General features: G+C 57.3%; 1 protein-coding gene, 2 non-coding genes and 1 pseudogene across 20 annotated transcripts in view; 3 read left to right on the forward strand and 1 right to left on the reverse strand.

The window, feature by feature from the left end:
- Positions 1-15,163, forward strand: part of PRRC2B (proline rich coiled-coil 2B) — an 85,822-nt gene extending 70,659 nt beyond the window's left edge. For 4 of the 18 annotated variants that reach the window (XM_057547583.1, XM_057547587.1, XM_057547584.1 and 1 more), the window contains 13 exons: positions 324-512; positions 659-856; positions 1,251-1,337; positions 2,062-2,166; positions 2,323-2,515; positions 3,278-3,375; positions 4,309-4,436; positions 4,930-5,170; positions 7,946-8,125; positions 8,722-8,813; positions 9,453-9,518; positions 11,365-11,446; positions 12,690-15,163. In XM_057547583.1, the coding sequence (XP_057403566.1) occupies positions 324-512; positions 659-856; positions 1,251-1,337; positions 2,062-2,166; positions 2,323-2,515; positions 3,278-3,375; positions 4,309-4,436; positions 4,930-5,170; positions 7,946-8,125; positions 8,722-8,813; positions 9,453-9,518; positions 11,365-11,446; positions 12,690-12,824 (1,794 nt within the window). In that variant the 3' untranslated portion in view covers positions 12,825-15,163. Of the gene's footprint in view, positions 1-323; positions 513-658; positions 857-1,250; positions 1,338-2,061; positions 2,167-2,322; positions 2,516-3,277; positions 3,376-3,667; positions 3,729-4,308; positions 4,437-4,929; positions 5,171-7,277; positions 7,530-7,945; positions 8,126-8,721; positions 8,814-9,452; positions 9,519-10,568; positions 10,728-11,364; positions 11,447-12,689 lie in introns of those variants that run through there. The other 14 variants (XM_057547586.1, XM_057547588.1, XM_057547590.1 and 11 more) reach the window with 11 other exon arrangements.
- On the forward strand, positions 2,989-3,074 carry LOC114235570 (small nucleolar RNA SNORD62). Its single transcript, XR_003621719.2, has one exon. It is a non-coding gene; the product is annotated as a small nucleolar RNA SNORD62 (small nucleolar RNA).
- Positions 7,255-7,340, forward strand: LOC114235571 (small nucleolar RNA SNORD62). Its single transcript, XR_003621720.1, has one exon. It is a non-coding gene; the product is annotated as a small nucleolar RNA SNORD62 (small nucleolar RNA).
- Positions 15,164-15,744: 581 nt separating the features above from the next.
- On the reverse strand, positions 15,745-17,183 carry LOC114235552 (uncharacterized; annotated as a pseudogene).
- Positions 17,184-18,444: the final 1,261 nt, after the last annotated feature.

The raw sequence follows: 18,444 nt of genomic DNA on the forward strand, positions 1-18,444 counted from the left end.
CGCCCGTGCTCTCCCTGGCCGGGCAGTGAGCCTGGCTCGTCACTGGTCTCCAGTCTTGCTTTCGGATCTGCGGGAGGGGCTTGTGTGGGAGGGAGGAAGAGCGGGGATGGCCAGGGAGCACCCACCCTGGGTAGGCGGCGTGAGGGCCTCTCCTCGGCATCGGGCGGTGGTCACAAGCGCAGCGGGTTTGTGGTCTCCGTGCAGGGCCCACGCGTGCCTGTGATGATGGGCTTGGGCCGGGGACGTGTCGTGCCGCCCAGTCTCACTCTGCAGGCAGGCAGGCGGAGAGGGGACGGGCTCTGACCCTCCTGTGTCCTGCACAGCAGGGCTTTAAGAGCAGCCAGGGAGACAGCGGCGTTGACCTGAGCGCCGAGTCTCGGGAGTCCTCGGCGACCTCCTCGCAGCGCAGCTCCCCGTACGGCACTCTGAAACCCGAGGAGGTGAGCGGGCCCAGCCTGGAGCCCAAGGCCGATGGCCACAAGGAGCAGACTCAGAAGCAGTCGGAGCCGAAGGTAACCTGGGAGTCTGGCTCTCCGGGGCCGGGCTGGGCGGAAGGGCTGGTGTCTTTTGTCTTCTTCCCCGACTCCCGGTGCCTTGGAAGCTGGAGATCAGGGTAATTCCAGGCTGTGCATCTCAGCCTCTCTGCTTTTCCATCAAGGATTCCGAACAAGGCTCGGGACAGAGCAAGGAGCACAGACCAGGACCCATCGGCAATGAGCGGTCTCTGAAAAACAGGAAGGGCTCCGAGGGGGCTGAGCGGCTTCAAGGGGCTGTGGTCCCCCCTGTTAATGGGGTGGAGATTCACGTGGACTCCGTGCTGCCAGTGCCACCCATTGAATTTGGAGTCAATCCAAAGGTGAGGCTTTGATTTGTTTCCTTCTACCTGTGGCCCGCCCCCCGCCTTTGATGCTTGTTAGGGTGGGCTCCTAGAAGGAGCGGGGACATGGGCGCTGGCAGTGCTCCAGGGGAGCGTGGCGGGTGGCTTTGCAGGTGAAGAGGTGCTGTGAGCTGCTTTCTCGGTCTCCCTGCTGACACCAGGCAGGTTCTCAGGCCGAGCAGGGAGCCGGGCAGAGAGAAGCGGGGGGCCTCCTTTCTCGGGGGCCATCGGGAAACATCTGGCCATCTTGCTCATGTGGTGAATGCTGCTTGGTGGGTTTTTGAGTTGCGGAGATGGCAGATCACGTTAATGTGCGTCTCTGACAGAAGGTGAGCCATGGTGACTCCTGTGGGCTTTGCTCCTTTTTTTCCAGGACTCTGATTTCAGCTTGCAGCCCGCTTCTGCCTCTGGTCCCGCGGGGAATCCAGTTGTCAAACTTCAGGACGCGTTGGCCAGTAACGTAAGTCTGTGCTTCCACCTCCAGCTCTGTCGTCCCCGTGCCAGCAGGCCCCGGGCAAAAAGAGCAAGAGCCTCGTGAGGTGTTCCGAAACCAGAGGGGGCGAACCAGCCATGGCTCTGGGGTTGGGCGGACGTGGTTTGAGTCCTGATGCTGTCTCTAGCTACTTACGCGTCCTTGAGCAAGTTGTTCCACGCTCTGGTTTTGTGAGCTTAAAATGGGATAGTGTAACTCCTGAGGTCTGGTTTATTTGGCACTTTGTGATTTAAAACCTCCCAGGTTCTGTGGTCGCACATGTTTGAGAATGCTGCGCTCAACAGGTTTCTTTACTCTGCAGTTTCTCAGAATCCCTGTATCGTGCTGATGGGTGCTGGGCACTGCAGGAGGAGGGCCTAGCGGTTGCATTTCCGAACATGTGTTACCAGGACCTCTTTTACACAGTTTTGGGGGAGGGGGCTGAGACAGGACCTGGTATCTCCATGCCGTGTAGTGGTGCCTGCGTGCTGGCAGCCAGCCGTGTTTATGTTGCCAAAACACGGCGGCCCCGCTGGAGGGCTCGGGGTGCGGGGATGAGGGTGGCTCTCCACGGCCTTCTTTCGAGAGAATCGGTGGAGGCAGCTATTTGCAGGGGTCTCGAGTGCACACGACCAAAACGGAAGGCGTGTTTGGACACGTCGTCTCGCTTTCTCTGGGCCTGTCAGTGTTCCGTGGTCTCCTTCCCCTTCAGGCTGGGTTGGCACAGAGTATTCCCATTCTCCGGCGCGATCATCACATCCAGAGGGCCATCGGCCTCTCCCAGATGTCCTTCCCCACCGCCGACCTCACTCTGAAGGTAACACTGGCCCCGAGCAAGGCGGGGCCACCCGGTGCCTTGGCTTGTGAAGGGGCAGGAGCGGGCAGCCCCGCCCTCCCTCCCCGGGCTTAGCTTGTGCCGTCCGCTGCCTCCCGGACGGTGATTTTCGTCTCCCCCACCTCCTTGCTTCCGAAGATGGAGTCTGCGCGCAAGGCCTGGGAAAACTCGCCCAGTTTGCCGGAGCAGAGCTCCCCAGCAGGCGCTGGCTCGGGCCTGCAGCCGCCGTCCTCCGGGGCAGCCTCCAGCGGGGTCAGCTACAGCTCCTTCGGCGGGGTCTCCATGCCCCCCATGCCCGTGGCCTCGGTCGCACCTTCTGCGTCTCTTCCAGGTACCTCCCCTGCGAGCCAGCTCAGGGAGCCTCCTCCCTTCACTCGAGAGAAAGGCTGGATTCGCAGCCCTGAGCGCCACCCCTGCCTTGACTTAAGGAGTGTGTAGAGGGGGGGCGCGTTCTAGGCTAGGGGTCGTAGCTTCCCACGTGCTCAGGTCACCTGCTTCCTAGGCTGGGAAGCAGGACCGTGCGACTTTGGTGAGGCTCTTCTGCCTCCTGGAGAGGGGACTGATCAGAGACTTGGCTTTGGGTCAGACCGTGTCGCATGAGAAGCTCTCTGAGCTGTGCCCCCTCCTCCGTGACATAACACAGGGTGATGGTGGCCCTGGGTGGGGTCGCCACGCCAATGAGACGAGCTCACGTCTGGGAAGTGCTTTGTATCAGCTGAGCCCAATTTTATCCTGTCACCGTCCTCGTCACTGTGTTGGTGCCCCAAGGGAGCCTGTGGGGATTTTGAGGTCTGGCTGCCAGAGTCTCAGTGATGTAATTCCAGTAGATCCTTCTGACCCTCCACTGTGGACTCAATAGCAGGGAGATGAAGAGGAAGGTGACTGAGAGACCAAGGCAGCCTTCCTTTATAATGAACCCCCCGGCCCCCATGTGCGGGGCAGTGGGTGAATGGGTGAGGTGGGGAGGGCAGGCTGCAGCCAGCCCCTCCTCCTGGGCGCTGGGCCGTGCACACTCCCTCCTCCCACTGATTCCCAGGACCTCCTGGAACACTGAGACTTGATCCCGTTTCACCCCCTCGGATTCTGTTTCCAGGCAACCACCTGCCACCTCTCTACCTGGATGGCCATGTGTTTGCAAGTCAGCCCCGGCTGGTTCCTCAGACGATACCTCAGCAGCAGAGTTACCAACAGGTGATGACGGCGAGCCAGGTGGCCCCGCGGGGGTGGGGGAAGGGGTGCAGCACACGGCGTAATTACCTTCTTCATTATTTGTCCGTGGCGTGTCTCATTTTTTGTACCCCTCACGTTAATGCTCAGTACCTGGCACGTGTGGCAGCCAGTCAGTATTTATTGGATGAGTACACGAGAGACAAGGAGGAGGAATGGAGCTGAGTGCTCCAGACTCTGCTTAGTTTTCCCTCTCGAAGCTCTCCTGTGCCCTAGCTGGGGAATTCACTGAAACGGAATTCTCTTTGGTGATCAGGTATCCTTCTGATGAAGAGAAGAAAGGCCTAGACTCCCAGGCATGGATGCGTTAGAAAGAGGTAGTTGTAGAAGCGAGCAGGTGTTTGTTTTTATGCAGAATTGGCATAATTTCTGTGCCGCGAGGGGATGCTTTTTGGAAGTCTTCCTCCTGAAGCTGGTGCTGGGCCTTCCTAATCGTCCTGCAGCCCCACCGACCTGTGTGCCCGCACAGACCAGGATGAAGTGCCGTTTTGGGGACGGAGGACGTGGCCTGTCCTGATCTCTGTTCATAACATGTTCTTAAATGTTATGTTGTTTGGTTTTGCAAGATCTTGCTCTTCGTGTAACTGGATCATACTGCACGTATTATTCTTCATGCACATTTTCCATCCACCGTTGGCGTTTCTGAAACCCACCTCTGTCGATACGTGTAGCTAGCGTTCCCAGCACTGTGCAGAATCCAGTGTAGGGATGTGCCCTGGTTTGGGATTGCTGCCAGTTTTCTGCTTTCTCCCAAGAGTGAAGGAAGCACAGGCAGGACATGAGTTTGCATTGTGGGCGGTGTTGGCTGCCCGTGGAGAAGGGCGGGCGGGGCTGGGAGGCGGGGGTGGGCGTCAGCCTGGAGGGCAGCGCGGTGATGGCCTGGCTCCCGGTCCGCAGGCTGCCGCTGCCCAGCAGATCCCAATTTCCCTTCACACGTCTCTGCAAGCGCAAGCCCAGCTCGGACTGAGGGGCGGGCTCCCCGTCTCCCAGTCTCAGGAGATCTTCAGCTCCTTACAGCCCTTCAGGTGAGATGCCAGGGCTTGGGGGGCTGGCAGCTCGCAACAGGGGTTTCAGCCTTCCCAGCCTGTGGGCCTTTTCCCTTTGCCGGCTGCTGCTCTGCGCTCCCCTGCTTTGGGGCGGGTGTGAGGGTGAGCTGCGCTGTGGTAGAGCTGTGGCCCGGCCTTGTCCTTTCTCTCCGTGTCCTCCGGCCCCCTGCCTGCTCTCCCTCCTTGCTGCATCTCGCTGCCTCTGGCCCACTCTTTCAGTGTCTCCTGTCCTGTGCTGTCTGTTTAATCCAGGGACGCTCAAACCGTGGTCCCTAGACCAGCAGCACCGTCTAGGAGCTTGTTTAAGTGCAAGTTCTCAGGGCCCATCCCAGACCTTCTGAGTCAGAATCCCTGGGGGTGAGCCGACAGCCTGTGTTGGAGCGAGCCCTCGGGGGATTCTGAGGCGTGCCCACATGTGAGATCAGCTGGTGCAGTCGTGCACCTGCCCCGACCGTCTGTCTGGCTTTTGCAGATCTCAGGTGTACATGCACCCCAGCCTGTCACCGCCCAGCACCATGATCCTCTCCGGAGGCACAGCCTTGAAGCCCCCCTACTCGGCGTTCCCAGGCATGCAGCCCTTAGAGATGGTGAAGCCCCAGTCCGGCTCGCCCTACCAGCCCATGAGTGGAAACCAAGCCCTGGTCTACGAGGGCCAGCTCGGCCAGGCCGCCGGGCTCGGCGCCTCCCAGATGTTGGACTCCCAGCTCCCACAGGTCAGGAATTCACTCACTCCCACCTCAAAACACTAGGTCTCTTTTCTTCATGATCGTTTCCCCTCTTACCTGCCTTGTGATGCCCACTGACTTACATGCTGCTTGTAGCCACTGCCACTGGTCCTTGGGCTGCCAGGCCAGGGCCAGCTCCTCCACCTCTGGTGAACAGTCCCGAGACCTGGCTTTCCCCGAGAGCGAGGGCGCTGCTTCTCCTGCAGCCTCCCCCCCGTCCTGCTGTGGCCTTGGGGGTGGCTGCGTGTCTCCTCTGCGTGCACACTCGTGCTTCTAGGCCACTCTCCCCGCCTGCTCCTCACACCCTGGCTTTGGAGCCCGCCCCCCACCCCACCGTAGACTGTGCCTCCACTGGCCCCTGTGTGCTGCGAGCGCCACGTTGCTGAACCCGTGTCCGGTTCCACATCCTCCTCCCCCCGACCCGTGGGCGCATTAGACGGTTCTGAGGGTCACTCCCCTCCTTTGGCCCGTGGCTCAGTCTCCAGCACGTCTCCCGTTGTAGTTCTCAGGGGTTTTGGTGTCTCTGTAGGTGACCTCTCACCCCTAGGTCTCTGCCCCCAGTTCCACGGCCTCACCACCAGTGCCTGCTCGCCTCCAGTCTGGACTGGTCACTGCCAGTAGCTGTACCTCTCCCGTCGTCTCGGGCTGAAGGGTCCTACCTGGTCACCACCTCTGACTTTTCTCCCTCCCTCCCTCTAGTGACCCACCTTCAACCACCTTTTAATTCTCCCTCCCCCATCCCTGCCCCCCGCCCCCTTCAGCAGAGCCCCAGACACCCTCCTTGTCTTTTTTGTTTTTTTGACCGCGCCGTGGCACGCGGGATCTTAGTTCCCCAACCAGGGATTGAACCCGTGCCCCCTGCAGTAGAAGCGTGGAGTCCTAACCACTGGACCGCCAGGGAAGTCCCCCGCTCCTTGTCATTTGCACTCAGCTCCGTCCCACTCCTCCCTCCCTGTGCTCACCTGGGTTAAACCCTGGCCCGCCTCAGCCCAGCTTCCTGAGACTGGAGGGAAACCGACCCCGTCAGACTGGATTCAGGTTAAATACAGCCGCCCTCTGGAAAGCCAACGTTTGGGCACCTCCCCACCCTCCTCATTGCCTTCTCCCCCACCGTGATTTTGCATCCTGTGTAGCCAAAGAAATGAGTCGTAACAAGGAAAAGAGAACATCTGCAAGCTCCCAGCGCCACGTCTCTGAGCCTGCGAGGGGCCCTGGGGTGAGAGCGGGCAGCCCATCCTCTCCGCCCACCTGGGAGCTGCCCCAGCTAGCGTCCTCTTCCCGCCATCAGCACGCAGAGGTGCTGCAGTGCTGCCCTCCGGCTGTGAGGGTCCCTTCCGCCACATCCCCAGGCAGCCCGGTTTTTCCTCGTTTTTTAAGAAACAGAATGCTTCTTTAGGGACACCAGTAGATTCCACGTTACTGAACCTGACGGTTCTTCACCCTCCTCCTGCTGACCCGTCAGTAGCATTTGACCCAGTGGTCACTCCTTCCCCCGACTCACGCTCTCTGGGTTCCGAGGACACTGCTCCTGGTTTTTCTTCCACCTCCCTGAGGCCTCTTCCCGGTCTCCTTTGCTGTTTCCCCCTTGCCTCCCCAGGCAGTAAGTCGCTGTGCCTTCTGCGCTCCGTCTTCGGGCCTCTTTCTAGACCTGTGGCTCTCAGCCTCACCCAAATCCAGCGCTTCCCAGTTCTCCCGAATTTCTGTCTCCTGGACCTGCACTCAGACCCAGTGGGCTGCCCGCCATCTCTGCTCACGTCCGGCATGGGTCATCCCTGGGTCCCTGCTTCCGCCGCGCCCCCGCTGATTCGTCACATCCCGTCAGCCCTACCTTTGAAAAGTATTCAGAGTCTCTGGCCCTTTCCCTTCCCCTCCACCCACCCCCTGCCCAGCTCGTGCTCTCGGCTGCCAGTTTGTTCTCAGCACAGCAGCCAGGGTGCCTCTTTAAGACTCAGGTCAGCTCACACACCGCACCCCGAGCCGGCGCTCCAGAAACGCTGTGCCACCCTTACCTTCTTCCCGCACCCAGCTGTGCGCAAGGAGGGGCCCGGGCCTCGAGGTCTGGCTGCCCCACGTCTCAGTGATGCACTTCCAATAGGTCCTTCTGATCCTCCACTGTGGACTCACTAGCAGGGAGATGAAGAGGAAGGTGACCGAGAGACCACAGGTGGCCCACCCGCCCCGTCCCGAGGGTCTCCTGGCCCACCTCCTTCCCTTCTCGCACCTCGCTCTGGACTTCAGGGTAACAGGCTTCAGAAGGCTCCAAGACTGCAGGAGCCCTAAACCCCAGACCCCAGTTGTTTTCTGTCACCTTCAGAGGCAGAGCATGAAGTAGTCTTGCCTTTTTGTGCTGCAAAAAGGGGCACAAGGATACCCTTCCTGTCTAGCTCCCATCTTTTGGGACTCGCTTGGACACTGCTTCCTGAGAAGGCTTCTAGACCTTCCTGACCTTTCTCCCCGCCCCCCGCCCCCCAACACGCACACGGGGTTTGCCGCCCGCCTTCTGCACTTGACACCCGTAGCTGTCCTGCTCATTTTCTAGCCGTCCGAGTTATTTTCTCACCACCTAAGGCTTGCCCCCTACCACTGAGAGTATGAAGTCTAGGGTGATCTCTGCTGTGTTCTATCCAGAATCTGTCCTACTGTGTGAAGGCCTTGCTTCCTTTGATCTGGAATGAGAACGTGAAGCGTGGCGCGCGGTTGCGCTCGGATGCGTGTGTGAACGGCGGTTTGTGGCCTCCTCCCCTGACTGTCCCTGTTGTCCAGCAGCTGACGATGCCGCTGCCTGGCTCCCAGCTGCCTCTGCCTCGGTATGGCTCTGGGCAGCAGCCCCTGCTCCTGCCGCAGTCCATCCAGCTGCCACAGGGGCAGAGCCTCTCTGTCGGGGCCCCCCGAAGAATGCTCCCACCCGGGTCCCAGCCTTCGGTCCTTAACACCAGCAGAGAGGTGAGGGTGACTCCGTCCTGCTGTGGCCCTGGGGTGGGGTGGGGCTCCCGGGGTGGGGCTCCCGTCTTGGGGACCCTTTCTGGCCAGTCAGGAGCCACTATCGCGGGGGAGGGTGCCGGCGGTCTGGGACGCAGGCTCCGGGCCTCGCCAGACCACTGGTGGCCCACTCGTTGCCGAGTTCTCTCGGTCCCGTGGCAGGAAGCCCTGGTCACGTGTCACTAGCAGCGTGAACAGGCCTGGGTGAGCAGAGTGGGGAGGAAGGTGCCTGCGGCTGAGGTCTGGGGGGCCGAAGTCCTTGCCAGCTCCCGGGGTTCTGCAGAGGGTGGCCTCCGGGGCAGAGAGGGCACGTTCACCGCGGCCAGTGCTCAGGGGTGGTGCACAGTCTGCCCTCCCACCTGCACAAACGGAACAAACACACGTGGTCGTTCCTGCCTCCAGCCTGCACCGGAAGGCCAGGCGTGCACGCTCCTTGACGAGATGCCTGTCTGTCCTGAAGCCCTCGTGGCCCCCACTGGCTCTGCCCAGGGTGGTTGGTGGCGGGGGCAGCTGTCCCCAGGGCGCTCCAGTGACAGCCCATCGCTCCTCGGTGTCTTTAGTCTTCTCAGATGGAGATGAAGGGCTTCCACTTTGCCGACAGTAAACAGAATGTTTCTTCAGGAGGCTCCATGCCGTCACCGCAGACCTACAGGTAAAGAGACGCCCTGGGGGCGGATGCTCACAGCTGAGCCCTCGCTGCGGAATCGTGGGCCCAGGGAGAGCAGCGCGAGGGCACTGAGGCTGGGTCACCTTTGTCAGCCCGTGTGTCACCCTGAAGTTCCAGTGCTGGGACACAGGAGACTCAGGAACTCTGGGGCATGGTTTTGCTTTTAATCATCATCATAAAATGTTCTGGTATGGGAGAACTTTCTGGAAAGGCAGGGAAAGGAAAAGCTAATGTTATAATAGCGTCAGGACAGACCCTGGCTACTAACAGCTTTCTCACCAGATTTTTTAAAAAAGATTCACTGGCAGAGAGGGCAGATACCCTTGGGGGGGGCGGGGTTTCCTTTCCTGGGGCCACATGTCCCTTGAATGGCCTTGTGTCCCCACCAGGGCTTGCTGCTGCTGGGCTCGTAGGGCGTGAGCTGTACCTTCTTTGCCTTCTCAGGATCTGTCTCCGCCTCCAGTAACTGTCCCGGGTCCCTTGGCTGGATTCAGAGGGGGCTTTGTATCAGTCCTGATGTTGAGTTACAGTTGACCCTTGAACAACGCAGGGGTTAGGGGCGCTGACCCCCCATGCAGTTGAAAATTCAAGTATAACTTTACATTTAGCCCTTCGTGTCCACAGTTCCATATCCGAGGATTCGACCAACTGCAGGTCGTGTAGTACGTGCTTACTGAAAAGAATCCACGTGTAAGTGGACCCATGCAGTTCCAACCCGTGATGCTCAAGGGTCAGCAGGACTCAGCGTGTTAGAAAGCCAGGGAGCGTCGGCTTCTGATGGCTCTCTCACCCGCGGAGAAGCGTGTGGCTGGGGAGGCAGCACACGGCGCTGGGCCCGAGGGTTGGCACAGTCGACTCTTGTCACGTGTGGGAGATTCCTCCTGTCTGCACACGAGTGAAACAGGTGTGCGTGCCCCGCAGTGCCCTGCGCGAGGCTGCCGGCGTGGCTGAGGGCAAGGTCACCCGCACGGCCGCCCGCCCTGCCCCGTCGCGCTCAGAGTGTTGAGGGCGAGTCCTCCTCCGTCACGTCAGGCCATACTCCAGCTGCATTTCCCGAGAGAGGGCTTTTTGTGAATTTTCCCCCGTGTCATTATCTTTCCTGTTCTTATTTTCACTCTCTTGGCTTGACTTGACTTTTGTTTTGCTTTCCAACCATTTTTTTCACATAGGCCAAAATAACAGACCTGTTAGAAATATACACGGACAGCAGCACCAAACAATGAGTGTGATTTGGAAGGAAAAAGGAAGCTTCAAGCATAAAGAGAGGCTGTCGTTCCCCTGCTGCCCCAGGCAGGTTTTAGCCTCATCTGGCTGCAGAGCCTTCCTCACAGGCAAAATCCAGAAAGGGACGCTCACATAACAAGAGTCGCCTGTGTCCATTCACTGTAGGAATGGCAGCAGCAGCTTTATTCTTTGGAGAATATTTAGAAAATATAAGCCTTAATTAGTAGCCTTTGTATTGTTGGTGTCTTTGTGGGGTTGGGAAAATTGGTATATTTTTACAGTGCAGTGTTGCCTAAATTTTCTGGAAACAGGGTTTCTGAGGCATGCCCTGTCAAAAAAGCGTTCCCTGGTCAGATACTTGGGGGGAGTGCATGCCCAAGAGGGCTTGTTGGGGAGTTGGGGTGCACCACAGCATAGGGCCTGAGCAGCCCCCTGGCCCTCAGGGGAAAGTCCTGTTGAACTTTGCACACATAACTACTTCACGATTTTTGACCCCAGAATCTTTTTTCCACATAGCGCCTGATTAACATCCCCGGGAGCTAGTTGTCTGGTCAGTGGAACACATTTAGAAAGATGTTCTACATTTTTGTTACTTTTGGTATCTCTCTTTACCACCCCTACCCTCCACCCCGCAAGTGAAGACTGGAAAGATACTCAGCATAACTCACGTATCAGGTTTGTTTGTTTGTTTGTTTGGGTTTTTTTTTTTTTGGCTGCGCTGTGCGGCTTGCAGGATCTTAGTTCCCCGACCAGGGATCGAACCTAGGCCCCCGCAGTGGAAGTGCCAAGCCCTAACCTCTGGACCACTAGGGAATTCCCTTTTTTTTTTTTTTTTTTTTTTTTTTGAAGTCTAAACTCCTGTTGGAGTTTAAGTTCATTTTTGTTTCTTTCTTAATTTTTTTTTTTTTGCTGTGCCACATGGCTTGCGGGATCTTAGTCCCCTACCAGGGATTGAACCTGGGTCCACGGCAGTAAAAGCACCAAGTCGTAACCACTGGACCGCCAGGGAATTCCCTCATGTGTCAGGTTAATAGACCTTTTGTCTGGAGCATCATGTTGGTCTAGACCCTCCAAACCTGAGAGACAGTTGGTGTCCGTCTGTCGTCTTGACCGGTCAGTGTCTGCCCGTGGTGGGGACCTGGCCTCTGCCCCTCAGGTGTGTCCCCATGAGCTGGGTTGGAGGTGCCAGGGCCCAGTGGCGACACCCTCGCCCCCTGCGCTCTGGCTGTCTGGGTCTGTTTCCTCTGTTGGAGGCTTGACTCCGTTTCCGTGGTGACGCGTGTGTTCTCACCCCCTCCTTTGGTTTTTTCAGGCCTAGCTCTGCTAGCCCCAGTGGGAAGCCCTCTGGATCAGCAGTTAACATGGGCTCTGTGCAGGGACACTACGTTCAACAGGTAGAAGATGGCTTTCCAGACCCTCCAGCCCCGGACGCTTAGGCCCGTCTCCAAGTGCCAAAAGAGGAGGGACTGTCCAGCCGTTTGCGTGCTCCTCTTAGAAAGAGAGACGTGCCCTGGCGCTTAGAGCGTGGCGTGGGAGCCGGGGAGCCCGAGTCCCCCCTGGAGGAGGCACTTCTCCTCTTGACGGGCGTCTGGGTCCTTCCTTGTCCGCAGAGAAGGGAGGGTGCGGGTTCCTCTGAGGAGGTGATGCCGGAAGGTGGACTCTCCCTCCGCAGCCATTGGGCTGTGAAGGCACTGGGGCTCGTGGGTCAGCTCTAGAAGCCGGGGGTGTGCGTGCGTGCGCGTGCGTGCCTGGCGTGTGTGCCTGCGCGTGCTGGCCTCGTAAGTGCTGTGTCTCGTCCTCGTCTTGGCCGGGTGGGATCCAGACGGAATGACGTTTCCCCGTTTTATAATGAGACGGATCTCTCGGCGTCTTTGCCTTCAGTGTGATTCTCTTCACTCCTCTAAAATGTGACCAGGCTTCAGAGCTCAGACACGTCAGGCGGGGGATGTTAGTAAAACAGCACTCCTGGATGGTGGAGGTGGAAGCTTGATTGTTCATTTCACGTCTCCTAACTTGGTTCCCCGAGGGTCGCTCTTTGAGTTGCTTGGACTGAGCTTCTAGAGCTTTCTTCAGAGCTCCCCCCACTGTATGAGGGGCCGAAGGCAGGCTGCTCACTCTGCGACACACCTCACTGTGCGGAGCTGCAGAGTAACGGGACCCTGACCGCGACTCTGGAGGTCGAACTAGGGGCTTGGGGAAAGGTTTCCTCACCGTGGGAGTCGGGGAGGGTGGAAGGTCTGGGAGACCAAGTTGGGCGAGAGGCCCCGCGCCCCCTCAGCACAGTCGGGAGCTCTGAGGGGCGTGGGGTGCACTGATGTGAAAAGGTCCCTCCAAGCGGCCTTGGGTGTGCCGCCTGCAGAGGCCCCTGGGCAGTGCAGAATGCTTCCTGGAGGACCCGGGGTCCTCCCGCCACTCCGAATCACTGCACTCAGCGCCCGTGGGAGGGACCAGAGCAGCCTCATGCCAGCGTCCTTCCCAGGACAGTCACTTCTAAGTTTGGTCCTTCGACCGAAGGATGGGCTTCTTAGGGTGGCTTTCCTCTGACTCAGGAGCAGGAAGCGGGTGGTGGGACCGCGGATCCTGGCAGGTGTGTCTGCGTAAGGGTAACTTTCTTTGTCCCCATCCGTCTGTCCAAAGGCAAAACAACGAGTGGATGAAAAGCCCAGCCTGGGAGCTGTGAAGCTGCAGGAGGCCCCCTCAGCCGCTTCCCAGATGAAGCGAACTGGAGCGATCAAGCCCCGGGCAGTGAAGGTGGAGGAGAGCAAGGCCTGAAGATGCTGGGCCTGGCCTGCCCGGAAGGACTGCTGCCCCTCGACCTCGCTGCCACCGGACGCTGGGGAGCCTCCCAGATGGATCCACCGTCCACCGACCTGGCCCGGACTGCGAGATCTCCCTGCTCTCCTCCACTCCTGAAAGCTCCGTTGTCCAACCAGCTTGCACCCGTGGATCTGTGGCATTGACCTGCTTGGCTTTAATACGAAACAAACGAAAAAGCAAATGACTCCATTCCCGCCTCCTTTCCGCCACGACCGTGGAGTGACCGAGCCGTCATGCCGTGCAGATTAACCCCGCCCTCCCCTCCTCATCCTGCTCCTGGCAGCCACGGCGCCCTCCACCGAGCTTCCTTCCCTCCCCGCTTTCCGTCCCCGGGCACGGTGGTCTGGCAGCAGGGCCGTTTTAGTTGAGGCTTTTTGTTTTAAAAAGCAGCTAAAGGTTTTTACAAAAGAGAAAGGAAAAGAAAAACACAAGCTTCGTCTGTAGAGCTGGACTTTCATATGTTCTTTGCCATCCTCTCCTGACCTCTCTTCTGTTCGGTAGTTTCCTTTTAACGTCTCTCCTGTTTAATTTGATACATCACTGCGATACCTTAAGAGATGACTCTTGGGAACGTGCCCGCTCCTGCTCTCTCTCTCTCAGTTGATTAACCTTTGAGGTTACTTGCAAAAAGAAGTGGTGACTTAAGACACCGCTCCTGAGCTTGGGAAGCGGTGGGGGGAGGGGTGGGGGGAGGTGGGATGGCGTTTCAGTCGGCTTCCAGCCCCTGGCCTGATGACCACAGGGACTTACGGGCAGCCCAGTGAAGCTGACGACGTTTTTAGCATAAGAATTACACAGAATTTCTGTCTTGAACTCTTCAAAACTGGTGGGGACACTGACCGCTGGGCACCTGAGGTGAATCATGGAGCTAGAAGGCCCTGGCATTTTCCAGTTTGGCCTGGACGGTGCGAACTGGCAGCACGAGCCCCCGTCAGTGTCTGCTTCTGGGGCTCCAGCACCCGCGGGGCCTGATGTTTTCCCACGCGCTCCCTCTCCTCCGAGCTTTCCTCGTCCTTCCTGAGCTGCCTCTGTCTCTCTGGGTCCTCCTGTCCCTCCACCTCTCCCACAGCTCGTCACTGGAAGCCACGCACTTCCTCTGTGGTGACGGACGCGTGGACGGTTGTCACTAGAGACCGTGCAGTTCATCCGCGTGGCAGTGAGCGCGTGGACGGGGGTTTGGTTGGGTCTGCGACAGAGGCGTGAGCTCTGGGAGGGCTTCCTTTTCTCCGCTCCCAGCAGCAGACCCAGGCTGTGGGGACAGAGAGGGCTGAGCTGGGCAGTGGGTCTCTTCAAGGACAGAGCAGTGTCCAAGGGGAGGGTGGGTTGCAGGGCTGACGGTGATTCCCAGAACAGCCTGGGTAGCCTCGTAAGTCTGCAGAGCTGCCGTTATCAGAGTCTTTGTGTGAGGCGTTTTATGCTAGGCTTTTGTTTGTTTTTAAGGTAAGCATTAGAAGGAAATCATCCCAAATTCTGTCATTCCAAGGAAAGGCGAGGGGAAATTTGAAGTTTTGCTCACGCTCTCGGGAGTAACTAACCCGCCGTCTACCTGCCGTTGCTGGCGGGTCCAGGGGAGACCTGGCTCGGAGAAGGGGCAGTAGGCGATCGGGGGCGTGCCCCACAGAGTCCACCCGCAGTGTCATCATAGGTGTGTGACAGTCACTCGGGCAGTGGTTCTAAACTCTGTCCAGTGTGGAACACGGGGAAAGACGCGCCTTAGGAACCGCGGAAGTCACTTGTTGCTCTTCACTGCTTTAAGGAAGTGGGGGAACAACAGCCTCCTGGCAAAGGGTGCAGGGCTCCTCCCCGTGTCATGCGGGGAGGCCAGTTTTCTTGAAGGATGCTTCACCGCTTGATTGATAATGTTCAGCACTCCCCTCCTTGCCTCCGCCCTCAGGCCTTACTTCTCACTAGCTTGTTTTTTTTTTTTTCTCCTTCATCCCCTGAATCTTTACTCGAAGGCCCTTCTTGAAGGGCTGCCCACTGGCTCACCTGCTCTTGTCTCGCTTCCCCTGCGAGTGCCTAGCTGCCGTCCCCGCACCCAGCCGCCCTGACCGAGCTCCTCTCCGCTCCGGCCGCCCCTGCAGAGGCCACACACTCACACTTAGAAACACGGCCAGACCCCTCACACCTAATTCCAGTGCACATTGTCAAAAGGAAAAAAGGCTTTCTCATTTTGAAATTGAACAGGACAGTCCTGGATGCTGTTACAAACTCTCAAGATGTATCCTTCAGGTGAACCTGCCATCAGAGTGACGGTACTTCCTGTTTGAGAAAAAATAAAAATGAAAGGGTCACCTGTTCTCCAGCCCTTTTCTCTACCCCTGTATTTCCCCACCCCCACCCCCACCCCCCAATAAAAACAGAAAACACTAGAATTTATTTATATGTATTGATGTTGTAGGTCTAGGTGAAAAAAGAAGTAAATGTTTCACTGCTCTATTTATATATAATGTCTGAATTATTCTGTGCAGGAAAGGCCAAGAAATTGCATGTGAAGTTCAGTGCGTTTACCACCTTCGTGTGCCCAAGCTGCAGTCTCTTGCCCGCCGAGATACAGATTTTAAATTGAACTCTGGAGGCAGAGGGCAGGCCTTGGGCCCAACCAACACCCCGTCCCTTCCTTGGTCTGATGAAATGCAGTTTTTAGTGCAGAGTTGTCTTAAGGTGCAATATCTCTCCTCTTTTCATGTGGTTTTAGAGCCAAGCTCAAGGTAATAGGACTTAGGCTCATATTTCGCCTTCAAATCCCCATCCTCAGAGCGCATGTCTATGCAGAGGCCTCCGGCAGGATGCCTTGGGCCTTTGGCGGGAACAGGTGGAGACTAGCACTTACCTTTTCTGCTGCTGGGGGTGGGGGTGGGGTGTCAGAGTCTTCTCACTGCGCCTCTGCCTGCTAAAATTACCCTCCCTTCCCATGCTGGCTGCCTTGCCCTGGCCCATTGATGGTGCAGCCCGTTGCTCAGCAACCAGTGACCCTGCAGTATGTCCAACATCAATTACTCAGTGGGGTAAAATCCGAGAGTATGGGTTCATGTATCCTTGTGGCCTTGTCCACCCACTGAAGACTTCTTTGGCATCTGTATTTGGTCTGGTTCTCTTTGCTTCCCCTTTTTAATCGACGTTATTATTGTTTTCAAACTTGGAATTCATACACTTCTGGCTCTGGGTTCCTTCAGGGGGAAAACTAAAGTACGACTATTGCACATCCAGAAGAACTGGTTGGTCCAGTTCCAAAGCCATGGTCATTCCAGCCACTTCTAGGGGATATTGGGGCATCTTGTCGTTAAATAACGGGCATCAGTTCTCTCCAGCTCTGCCCTCGCCCTCCTGTCTTCTGGACCTGCCTTCTGGATGGTTGATGAGGTTGGTGACTGATGGTCAAGGGCCGAGGAGGCCAAGGGTGTGCACACGAGGGCATGGGCACGCCCAGAACTGGCCTGCCGAGGCAGTGTGTGGCCAACTGCTGAAGCCCCCTCCCTGCTGTGTGGTTCCCCTCCGCCAAGTAGCTGCATGTTGCCTCTCAAATCTGCATTTGTCGCATTTCCCTTCCTGCAGAGCTAGCCTGGGTTCGAAGGTCTGTTGGAAATGGCCTTCGGCAACCAAGGACACTAGGGTACTTGTTTGTACTTCGTACTGTTCTGTGATGACTGGGAAATGCAGACTTCCAGAAAGCCGGCTCTTCCTGTTTGAAAAGTGAACTGGACCTAAGACAAACATCACCCGGACAGGAATGGCTCAGTGTTGGGGTCAGACACTCTTGTCCCCCAGCCGTGCCTTCCACCGGGACCACCAGCGCATATTTGGCTAGTGATATTACAACCTGCTGTTCACCGTTTCTCCATCCCAGTTAGGTGGTCTCCAAGATGGTACAGTGTCCCTGGGGCCCCATCTTCAGCATGCTACAAAGCCTCGGAGTGGAACTTTCTGTTAAGGCTCTCTGTGGATGACTTTCTTCCATTGTGTAAAGGGGTTACTGTACTCCCAAGCTTTTGACCTCATGCCTTGCATAGTAAAAAGGGTTCGGGCTTTTTGTTGTTGTTCCTGAGAGGGTTGTGTTTTGTTTCCTTTTGTTCTTATTTTGGCCTTTCCTCTCTTTGTCTTTTCATGTAGACCAGATATTTGAAAGGGCAGACGATAGCTAAAGGTGTAACGTGCAGCTTGTTTCTACGTTGTTTGGGGGAGCTTTTACCTTGGATGGGAAATGGAACCGTGGATTCACCAGGCCATGGTGGCACGCTCACCCTTCACCCTTCCCTCCGGTTCAGTACCTGTTGTTTCTCCTTTCAAATATGTGATTGTACTAGCTCTTTCCATACGAAAGAATTCTCCTTATTTAAATAAAAAAAAAAAGTAAAAAAAAAAAAACAAAACCCACTGAAACTGAACATGCTTTGTCAGGTTGTGTGTCCCTCGACTCTGTCATTTGACCAGAGACTTAGAGATGGAAGAGTTTTCCTTTTACGTGGGAGATAGGAGTGACTGGGCTGAAGTGCCCTACGGCAACGTGAGGGCGAGGAGGGGGTGAAACCCGAGGTTAAGGTGCATCGTCCCAGTGGGTGGGCGTTAGCACTGCCTGCCCCCTGCCCTCCCTCACCCCACGCCCCCCAACTCCCCATGAGAAGTGGGTGGGTCAGAGAAGGTAAGCGTTTGATTTGTCGTGTTTTGTTGCCACTTCTAATGTCCCTTTTCTTTTGCTGCACTTGGGCTTGGAAAGAAGAGCAAGCCAGGCGTGGGCAGTGAAGGATGGAGAGCTTGGATTTGGGTTCAAGCGGTAGTTCTCGGTTCTGCAATCCACTAGCTGTGTGACCTTGGGAAGGACACTTCATGCAGAGTTACAATTTACATAATTGTAAAACGTGGGTTGTAAACAGTAGCTACGTCGTGGGGTAGTGTGGATGCACAGAGGTCATGGGCAGCATCCAGCCCAGTGCCTGGTCCCAGGTAAGAATGTAGGAAGCTTATAAATTATGCCCGAGTAAATTTAACACTTTCCGAAAGGAAACCCCGCCGGCTGATTCCGTCTGAGGCTCTCCACTGTGGAAGCAGGGGACCCAGGTAGGGCGCGGCCTGCAGCTCTCAGGGCCACCCCCACCCCCTGGACTCCCTGCTCCTGGGGACCGGCGATCCACAGACCTCCAGGGGCCTGACCGCGAAGGAGCCCGAGGGCGCGCAGGATGGAGGCTCTGGATCCTCAAGACCAGACGGCCCCTGCTTTCGTATGAAAGACCACAGGCTGAGAACCCGGGCCCAGGACGCCCTCCGGCCGCAGGCGCGGGTGAGCCCGCGCTCCCTCCCTCTCCACAACCCGGGTAAGTCAGTCACCTGCACTGCGCTAATGCTGGGTGACGGCCATGGGAAAACAGGAAAGAACCATAATTCCAGTTATTAAACCTGCAGTACCCTTCTGTCCAGAAGTATTAACTCCCATATAGACGAGGGGAGGAAGAAGGGGTGGGGCTGGGCAGCAGAGGTGCCTTCGTGCCGGTTAATCGTCCGGGTCACTCCCTTGACCTGGGGCCGTGTCCCGCTGCAGAGCAGGCTTGGCCGGGCCGCGCGGGCCGGAGAGTGGGGGGCA

This window comes from Balaenoptera acutorostrata, chromosome 6 (genome assembly GCF_949987535.1).
Source record: "Balaenoptera acutorostrata chromosome 6, mBalAcu1.1, whole genome shotgun sequence".
NCBI lineage: Eukaryota > Metazoa > Chordata > Mammalia > Artiodactyla > Balaenopteridae > Balaenoptera > Balaenoptera acutorostrata.